General features: G+C 38.8%; 1 protein-coding gene across 1 annotated transcript; it reads left to right on the top strand.

Moving 5' to 3' along the window:
* Positions 1-813: 813 nt before the first annotated feature.
* On the top strand, positions 814-5,952 carry LOC119568212 (probable small nuclear ribonucleoprotein E). The gene is made up of 3 exons (XM_037916643.1): positions 814-996; positions 4,193-4,361; positions 5,288-5,952. Exons 1-3 carry the CDS (start codon positions 946-948, stop codon positions 5,356-5,358), a joined length of 291 nt encoding a protein of 96 aa, XP_037772571.1. The 5' UTR covers positions 814-945; the 3' UTR covers positions 5,359-5,952.
* The last annotated feature ends 5,116 nt before the right edge of the window (positions 5,953-11,068 follow it).

Consider the following 11,068-nt stretch of genomic DNA (forward strand, 5'->3'; position numbering starts at 1 on the left):
TCCACACTGACTTTGGCTAGTAGCTCTGCCCATTATCCAGTCCTTGCAGGTGTTGAAAAGTGTTGGTGCAAGGACACATCCTTGCCTCACCCCTGAATTAACAGGGAAGTAGTTCGTCAGACCCCCGTCACACTTTACAGCACTTTCAGTACCAGTATAAAGGTTTGCTATTAGGCCAATAATCTGTGTCGGAATTCCCCCGAGTCTCAGAATCTCCCATAGCGATTCCCGATGCACCGAGTCAAACGCTTTCTTGAGGTCGATGTAGGTTGCATCGACCTCAACCTCATCGACCTCCTAAATTTACTATGTAATAATTGTACCATGTACAATTGCAATAGTCACTAAATACTGTACTATGTCAAATATATGCATATGATAATAATAATAATAATAATAATAATAATAATAATAATAATAATGATAATAATAATGAAAATAATAATAATAATGGTAATAATAATGGTTATATTAATGATTATATTAATGATGATGATAATAATAATAATAATAATATTGATAATGATAATAATGATAATATTAGTAGTATTCGTGGTAGTACTGATAATAAAAATAGTTATAATAATAATGATCTCACAGATGATAATATTCATAATTATAATGCTGATAAAAATAACAGTATTTATAATAATAGTAATAGTAATAATAATAATAATAACAATAATAATAAAATAAAAACCCTTTCCTTGCGCATCTCACGAGTCATTCGTCCAATGTCACCGAACGGACCAATCAGCGTCGAGTCCGGCACACCGACCAATCATCGTCGCGCTTTCCCGGCACCACCGACCAATCAGCGTCGAGCTTCCCGGCCGACTCGTGTTTACAACGTTTCCATCCGCCTCGAGAAGCGTCTCTCTGCCTCTCGCTCAATTTTTTTAATATTTCAAGAGGGAAAATAACCCCTTAAGAGCCTCCGCCGGGATGTCTTACGCCCCGAAGTCCAAGGTGCAGAAGGTGATGGTCCTGCCCATCGTATCCTTTTGGTGAAAGGCTCGAGGAGAAGGGAAATATCGTGCTGTTTATTTTTAAGTCAATTATTTTTTCTTTCGTGTTTGGGGGATTTTATTATGGAATTATTAGTAATTTTTTGTTGATTTTTTCTCTTTATTTTTGTTTAATTTGTGAAGGGTGTTGTGGAATTTGGTCTTGTGTGTTTGATAATTTTTTTTAATGGTTATTAGAGGTATTTTTGTCTTTGTTTTGAAACCCATTCTAGTCATACACGTGGGTCGAGGTGATTTGCATATCTGTAGCATTAATATTATCATTTTGATATTTGTTCTTATTTGGAGTAGGGGTAGAGTTTTAGTTTTCCATAGCCATGCAGTGCAAGGTAGAAATTTTTGCCTTTAATTGGATAGTTTGGCTGAAAACGAGACACTTTTCATCTATGGTATTGCCTTGGTAATAAAATGAAATAAAATAAAAATTTGCAACACATAATTCTTTGGTATTCATTTCCAGGAAGTGTTATGGCACTCAGAAATACACTCACAAATATAACGAAACAATCTGTGCCGGCAAAAAAATGTCGAAGGTTAAGGAAATAGGTCGCAGCACATATGCCGTGCTGGCTGTGAGTCCACAGTATTGGGTGGGGGTCCAACGGCAGGGCCCCAGACAGGGAAGTACGCCGATCGGACGGGGGTCTGGGGGATGAGGCCCTCGGGTTAGGAAGGATTTGGGTTCGTACGGCAGTGTCGGTGGATTTCCCAGGAATAGGAGTAAAAGGTGTAATAGAATAGGGGGTAAGGTCCCTTCACTAACGTTACCAGTATGCTTATTTATATCACTGCGACGGAAAACGACGAGATTCATGCATATTACTGCGTGGATAATTGAAAGAAGGAATGATAATTGGTCGATTGGATGGCTGTGTGAAACAAAAAAAAATCACCAGATTAGGAATTTAGATCTGAGGTGTAAAAAGAGCAAGTGGGTAGATTTGCTCTGTTCTCTGGGGTTAGTCCACGACCACATTTCTCTGATGAAAACAACGTCGTAAAACGTGTATTACGAAGGTGTAAAGTTATGGACGTAGTTGGATGTGAGATGTTATTATATTGACTTCCTGCGCTCTGGGGCTAGGTAATGATGTAGATCAGGTTTAAGTTCAGGCTGGAGGAATGGGGACAATGCAAAGACGGTCCTTAGTACCACGTAGCCATTCCACCTTGCAATATTACCCCTTTTCAGTTGTTCATGATGTAATATACATGAATCTCCTGTTTTCCATTATAAATGACATAAGTAGGAGATTAGTGTTTACTAAATGATCACATCCCTATTATTCCAGCCACGCTTGGGGATCGTAAACATTGCTGTATGCATCAAAAAACCTTCCTAACCTGAAGGATTTGCCCCCAGTCCCCTACCCTCTCTCTGTATTTCCCTATCAGGGGCTCTGCTGCCAGATCCTTACCCAATTACTGTGGACTTACGCTCCAGGTGGCACTTTGTCTGGACGTTTCTTTCTTTCTTTTTAATTCTGGCTTTATTCTTTTCCTGTGCAAATTATTTCATGTGTTATGAGTGTTTTGAGGTTTCCAGGTATGCTCCCAAGGTTTTTGGCTGGAGTAATAGGGATTTAGCCTCAAAGGGGTTTGGTCACTTCGTAGACAATGTTCAGCGCTTTCACTTATTTCCCGAACCAGTTATTTATGATGGAAAATAACAAGATTCACATATGCGGCTGAATAATTGAAATAAAAAATAGGTTGAATGGCTGTATGAAATAAAGAAGTAACATAATTTGTCCTTTATATATTTGTTATTACTTGAAGATCTATATTATAAAAGTTTTAGGCAAAATTGTCTCTGTTGAAATGATTCATAAGAGCATTTGCAGGATCTGACATTTGGTATTGCCACACTCGACGAAGTATCAAATGCTGTCACAAAAGTAAAGGATAAATTACCACATAAGTAGGTTCTTTAGCCAAAAACAGGTGTAGTCTATCTCACAATATGGGTTTGGCTTACCGTTTTGAGAGCACAGGCCTTAAAAAGTATATTTTGTACAATAGTGGAAATAATTGACAAATATGTTATATGTGGAGGGGCTCACAAACTCATTTGAAATGTTTAAGTAGAGACCAACAAGCTCATACATTTTTTCTTCATCCTTTAGATAGGCTGTTTTGTTTATTTATTTTATTTGCATCTCATTTAACCCATAATTGACGGGTAGCATTCATAGAGGCCGGGGCCTCGCTGCCTGGGGCTTATATCGTCGCCCTAGCATGCGCGACCACTCATGCCAAATACCAGCATCCCATGCCGTTTCTTTGTAATACTATGAAGATATGTTGTATTTTCAATTTTCATTATTTTTTACAGTCTCTACTTGCCAAACTTCCTGATAAATCGAGACTGAAGGGTATTTTTGTTGTTATATAGACTCCATAGTTGATCATTATTCGGTCTATAGTCCGAATAAAATAAAGCAGTGTGTGGCATCATGGAGTTAAAATTGTCGGTTTGTTGCTTTTTTTTTTTTTTTTTTTTTTTTTTTTTTTTTTTTTTTTTTTTGCATGGTAAAAATGAGAAAGTGTTAAAACCGACTTAATCACACTTTCACTGGCAAAAAAATAATCTTTTGCCGTGATTGTAACAAAAAAAACTCGTGGCATGTCCATGCATACTCTATGGCTTGTGCGTACGTGCCCCCGGCAGATGGTTCCGCCATGCCATGGCATGTGTGTACATGCCACCTGTCGGCAATGGGTTAAGTTTAAAGAATATTCCTTCTGTTATCCAGATTCATCTTTTCAGTTTTTCTTACTCTTATCAATATTTCCTCGAGTGTCTTCTCTTCATAACATTTATAATGATTCATCCATTCTTCCACATCTTTCCTTTACATTCATTTGTGCATTCCCTGTACATCCTCCTTGTTTGTGGATTTATGGTAATTATTAACAGTTATGTAATTCACACATTCTTCCAACATCTCACTTCCTCCCCCGTTCAAAAGTACTTATATTTCCCACTACATAAAACATCCAGCATATACCTTTCCAGCAGACAAAGAATGTACAGATGAAACAAAGAGCAATTAATAATGGGGATAAGAATATGACCTCAGATATGGGGAAAGAATTCACAAATTTCCCAACGACCAAGAGCATCCTCGTCTTCGCACTTTCCTTAACTGTCTCCCCCCCAGAACCTTATCTTCAGATTCCTCCAGTCACGCGCCAGAGTGCAGATCTGGCTCTACGAGAACCAGAATCTCCGCATCGAAGGCCATATCATTGGCTTCGACGAGTACATGAACGTGATGCTGGACCAGTCTGAGGAAGTGCACATGAAGAAGGGCACCAGAAAAGCCATTGGTAAGTTTCGGGGGGCGGGGAGAGCGGAGCGGCAATTGCGAGTGTGGCTGGGGAATGGGGAGGAGAATGGGAATTAGGTTGGCAGTGGGCCATGGGGAGGAGGAGGAGGAGGATGGTGGGTTGGGAAAGGGGAGTGCCAGTAACGGGTGGGTAATAAGCAGAATTGGGGGTGGCACTGGATGGAGGGTAGAGGGAAGAGGAACTGTGTGCCAGTGAAAGGAGGACATTGGGGAGAAAGGGAGGTGTCAGTAGTGGTATGTAAGGGGGAGCAGGGTTGGCAGTGATGGGTGAACAGTGGGGAGGAGGGTTGGCAGGGGTGAGTGAGCAGGTAGAGCAGGTAATAGGGGTGGGTAGGGGGGGGCAACAGGGAGTGGTGAGTGGGATGAAGGAAAGAGGGGTTTGTAGTGGCAAATGAGGAATGGAGAGAAGGGGACAGTAGTGATAAGTGGGTAATAGGAAGAAGGGGGAAGCAGTGGTGGGGAGAACAAGGGTCATAGTGATAGGTGGGGAGGTGGGGGGATGGGGTTTGCAGTGGGTAGGGAATTGGGGTGTCGGTTGTCACATACAAGAATCTAGTTCGGAAGTTGATGTGCTTGATAAAATTTGATGATGTGTGTGATAACATATTGATAATACACCAGCTTATGTGAACCTGATAAAGACACTGTCATAGAATCCATAGTTTAGAGAAAGCACACACTTCTATGAAAATAAGTTCAAGGGTTTACTTCTTAAAGAGCTTTGATTTATCTCGTGATGAAACAAAACATTTGAAATAATGGCCATAATGGTACATTATATTGATTATCTTTTTATGTAAAAGCCAAGAAACTAGATTGAAATGGTCATAGAGCTTGTGTAGAAAAACATCTGCCTTATACTACTACAGTGTTTGTTAATTATCTTTCTTTTAATTCCTCCTATAGGTCGCATCTTGTTGAAAGGGGACAACATAACCTTGATTCAAAATACGCAGCCAGATGGAACGAGTATGTAGGCAGGAGGAAACCCATACAAGAGTTTTTATTGAATTATAGAAAAATTAAGTTGTATGAAAGTTTATATTTTGCATCCAAGTCTGTATTAATTCTTTTTCTTATGTTATGATAACTTGAATGGAAGATTTTCCCTTTTTTTTTTTTTCTATTACATATATTCAGGGCAGAAATGGAAAGTAGTTTTGATTTATTCATTGTCCATTAATTCAGAAACAGTGAATAATTTTAAAAGGTTATTCCCTTCTGTACTGAAGCCTAGCAAGCCAGATTCAGCATAAAATGTAGATCCAGTTTTGTTTTTGACTTTTGAATCGACCAGACTGCTAAGTTGATAAAGCTTTCCGTGCATTGCAACTCAGATTTTTATTGAAGTAACTGTTAGGAGTCTGGGAATTCAGAGCTTTGTTATATTCAGATGAGAACAGAGTTATTTCTGAAATTTTTTTGTATTTGTGTTGATGAAAACCATGTAATTTCTTACCAATGAATAAAAGATGAAAAGGAATATTTATGTTAAATGTTTCTTGTAATGCCAGTGAACATTTTGTAATTACCCACATCAACCCCGTTTTGTAATAAAATGTTAAAATCTAGAGATTATCATCTTATTACTAAGTCCTTCTAGATACTACATATTTAGCAAGGAGTTAAAATAAAAATATGAGTAAGGAAGGCCCATACACTTTTTTTTTTTATGCAATAATCTTTTGGTGCTTACAATGCCAACTCCCCTAATCCCTTGCTTGATGTTGTCGTGGGGGGGGGGGGGGCTTAGGAGATGGAGACTGAAGCCCTATGTAGGGGATCAGCCCTGCCTTGGACCTCAGCCCTCATCACAACTAATTTTTGTGGTCCTTTATTCTCTCTCTTTCCTTTCTTTTTTTATCCCCTTCTGTCCACTTCCTAAGATGTGAGAGCCGTGCTGAAAGGATGAACGGCTGGCTTTGTGTCAGTTTAAACGGCCTCCAGGAGCCATGGTATGGTATTCACTTACCCCTCATGGGAAACGTGAGGGGTAAGACCATTTCCTCTCCTCATTTATTTCAGGCTCACCATGGCCAATAATGAAAATGTTTTACCCTTATTAGGGGCATTAAGGCTGGGGCCTTCATCAACTAGCCTATCTAAATCTGATTTCGTTTGTTTCCCTTCCTTTGCCTCTCCTTTAACCATGGCTCCGACTGATACTAATGCCCCCTCCTCAATGTCTGCAATCAATTCTGTCCATTCCAAATCATCCACCCAGGTCATTAATCAACCTTCAGAATACACCCCTTCCTCTCTCTCAACATCTTCCGCTCCATCTTCTACTGTACAGTCTACTTTGTTGTCTTCCCCCACCCACCTTATTACTACTATTTATCCTTACTGTTCTCCTCTCACCATACCACCCCATTTTCCTTCTGCTCTTGCCCTTCTACTGCTTCCACCTTTACAAACTTGTCCCAGCCCAGTAGAATCAGTTCTTTGTGATTCCCACTACAGCCCCATACTCTGATAATGCCCTTCTCTTCCAACAATGTCTCCAACAATGTCTCCAAAAACAGGTAGGCAAAGTTTCCTTTCAGAGTCATTTTGATCGTTCACACCTTGTCACCGTTACATCTGAGCCCCAAGCTCATGCACTATCTACCCTCACTGGCAAATCTATTCCTGCCCAACCACACTCCCTACTTAATACTTGTCCAGAACTGTTTCCATCTCTCCAACTGATTGTCCTGTCTACAAAAAGAACTGGTCAGACTGTGAAAACAACTTGCTCGCCTGCCTCATCGACTATAATGCAGTGGCAGTCCAGTGCTGCACTATTCCTCCCAGAGACCAACACTAATATTACCATGATTAGACATGACTACCCCCATGGAGTTTATATTGGTGGAGTGTTCTTCCCTGTCCGACCATGTTGACCTCTTCCCCGTCAATGTCAGAAATGTTGGTGTTGTGGCCATCCAGCCAAACACCGTTGCTCCACAGCCTGCTGTCCTCTGTGTACCCAACCCGGTCATGACAGTTTAAATTGCTCTGCTCAGTCACGCACATGCCAATTGTGGTGGCTCCTATAATGTATTTTATAGAAGCTGCCCTGCCTAGAAGCTTGAATCTGAGGTAGCAGTTCTCAGATTCAGATTTGAGGCTAGACAGGAAGCACACCGAAGAGGTTTTTCTCTTCCTACCTATTCTAAAGCTGTACTTCACTCTGATCTTCTCAAGAAGTCTTAGTATCTCTTCCTTCTACTCCAAACCATCCTATCACTACTCCCTCTCTCCCCCAGTCAAATTCCTTTTCCTGTCTAAATCCAGATACTCCAATCTCTCCCACTTCCCTGGTGCCTTCCCCTCTTCCTTCTTACTCTACCTGTCCTACCAGACAATCTAAACGTTCCACTTCATCTTCTCCTACGCCCACCTCTCCCTCTACTCCTCAGACATCTATTGCAAATTCTCTATATAAGGAAACCTTTTGTTTTGCAGTCCCTCCCCCCTCTTGAAGACATCCAAAAGTTCATAAACATGAGAACAGTTCAGTCCCTCATCCACCCCTCTATTCCTATTTGCTCTACATTCAAAGTATTTGCTAATACCCATCCCCCTCCTCCTCAAGTTCTACCTACCCCTCTTCCTCCCACTCAACCAAAAGACACCCCATCCTCTTCCTTCCTCATTATCCTTACCCCCCCTCCACTTAGATGCTCACTTGACTCCCTTATACCTCAACAATGTCCTTCTCCGGACCCCTCTCCTCCTGACATTCTTCCCGATACTTCACCATTTTCCCATATTCCCCCATTTCATTCTCTGGATTCTTCTACAACTTCTACAACTATCGTTTTTTCTGTATTACCCTTTGATTGTTTCTTAATGGCTCTTTTGCAGTTTTCCGCATACAGTGTTACCTTCCCTTCCTCAAACACATACTCTCCATTTGATCTGATCACCCTATCCTTTTAACCACATCCCCCCCATTTACAAATTCCCTATTGTATTCCATTTGCTCCCCATTATACCCTTTTCACTACCATCCTGTCCTGTTCTTCAACTTTTGGCATCTAACACACCTTATCCTAATCATTCACTCATATCCACTCTTTTCGTCACAATACTTTACCATAGTGCTATATATAACCTTTGATGTCTAGCACATTTATCACTTCTAACATTAACCATTATAATGCTAAATTACATGTGAAATTCAATCTAAGAGCTACAACATATACTATATATTTCTTCTTTTCTCATTTAAAATTTGAAAAAAAAGAGGACACCTGCTCAGATTGGATATGCTATTTTTATAGATTTTTTGGCCACATTGAAAATGCTAGTTATCTAATAGAATAAGGTAACTTAATCTTTGAGTGATGAGACACACAAAACTTGGAAAAAAATTACTGTTAACCACAGACTGTCACTTATACATATCATATACATATAATCTTACATGTATGAGAAACAGCAATTTATTTTTTGGTGCTGTGTGGCTAACCGGTAAAGAAGATAACTTGATCAACAAATCATGATATAAGTTATTTGTATAATGCTTAAATACATACAGTATGCAAATGATAGCTTCCATGAATGATTTAGACTAAATAAATACGAGTAATTAAAATCAGGAATACATAACTACATGGTAAAAAAAAATAATAATAATAATAATAATAATCTTAAAAAAAAAAAAATTGAATTCTAACACTGTGGTCTGAGATTTGAATGCCAATTGAAACATACATATTCAGACCATCATACCTCGTGTGTGGACAAGCAGGTTCCACCCACAAAAGTAAAGCATGACTAGACATCTGTACAATATGTTGACCCAACACATTTGAGGAAATACGATCAGTTCTCATGCTCATGTTAAATATATATATGTATGATCATGTAAATGGACCTTAAAAACAGAAATAGAAATGATTGGTCACTGGTTGATTACCTTTAAACCTACCAGCCAAAAATTTTCCTACATCCTCTCTTGGCCTGGACTGCTTATCTCCCCCCCCCCCTTCCTTTCCTCTCTCACTAAAGCAAACAGAAGTTTTAAAGAAAAGCAGTAATCTTAAATACTCAATTTTCCTACATGTCACAACTACTTTTAGAACGAGACATTTGGGAAGCATTTTTATCTAATTTAGTTTTTTATACAACTTCAAGAATTTTATTGCAGTCATATGGACAGGGATTCTGTCACCATTAGCCAGAATGTTTCCGTTTTTCTACAAAATTTCTCCAAAGCAATAATACTGCCAGAAGTCATTAATTTACATTATTTATCACCATCATGTGGCTAGCTCGTGAAAGATCAAGGAATATACTAAGGTGATTCGATTCCCTCTCTTCCTCCCTATGACAAATGTATTATCAAAAGAAAAAACAAAATAACAGTTATAAATTGACCAGACATCTTGATCACTTCTAATAGCCTGGTAGGCCATCACATCTCACCTGCATACATAAAAATGACATATCCAATCTGAGCAGGTGTTCTCTTTTTTTCAAAATTTAAATGAGAAAAGAAGAAATATATAGCATATGTTGTAGCTCTTAGATTGAATTTCACATGTAATTTAGCATTATAATGGTTAATGGTTAGAAGTGATAAATGTGCTAGACATCAAAGGTTATATAGCACTATGGTAAAGTATTGTGACAAAAAGAGTGGGATGAGTGAATGATAAGATAAGATTTATTAGATGCCAAAGACTGTAGAATGCTGTAGGACAGGATGGTGGTGAAAAGGGTATAATGGGGACCAAATGGAATACAATAGGAAATTTGTAAATGGGGATGTGGTTAGAGGTATAGGGTGATCAGATCAAATGGAGAGTATGTGTTTGAGGAAGGGAAGGTAACACTGTATGGGAAAAACTGCAAAAGAGTCATTATGAAACAATCAAAGGGTAATACAGAAAAAAACGATAGTTGTAGAAGTTGGGGAAGAATCCAGAGAATGAAATAGTGAAACATGGGAACGTGGTGAAGTATCGGGAAGAATGTCAGGAGGAGACACTTATGGCTATAGCTATCAATATGCCCAGATTCTTGAGCTTATTTTAAGGCTATTATCAAGTCTCAACTCTCAGGCTACTGAAAGACTAAGCAGGGAAAATCAAATATAAGTTTTATTTTTACTGCGAAGGTATACGCTGGCGGGGTACACACATTTTGCAATTATTGTTTGAACCTGAAAGGATGATTTCTTTTCTTTTTTCAATCTGTAGAATATTACATATGTCGGCTAATGTTATTTACATTTCAATGTTGTTATTAAAATGGTAATATAATGATAATGTTGATTTAATTTGGCCCAAAATACGCAGAGGACTGTTTATATTATAATTATAGAGAAAAAAAAAAGGTAGTAACACAGCAAAATAAATGGGCAATGCCAGTCAACATCAGAGTTTTCTTTAAAAAAAAAAATAATAATAATAACAATAATATTAACATTTTTTTAAAAATCAATCAAAGGTTCTGTCTGGTAACAAGATTATCCCCCCCCCTTTCCCTTTCTCTCTCTCTCTCTCTCTCTCTCTCTCTCTCTCTCTCTCTCTCTCTCTCTCTCTCTCTCTCTCTCTCTCTCTCTCTCTCTCTCTCTCTCTCTCTCTCTCATGCATGAAAGGTTAAAGAAACACAGATAAATAAAATTAATAAATGTCTTACTTTAGTACAAGATCCTCGGACAAACCCCCAAAAATCCACAGTGTATATAAA

The sequence above is a fragment of the Penaeus monodon genome, chromosome 43, assembly GCF_015228065.2.
Source record: "Penaeus monodon isolate SGIC_2016 chromosome 43, NSTDA_Pmon_1, whole genome shotgun sequence".
In the NCBI taxonomy this organism is placed as follows: Eukaryota; Metazoa; Arthropoda; class Malacostraca; order Decapoda; family Penaeidae; genus Penaeus; species Penaeus monodon.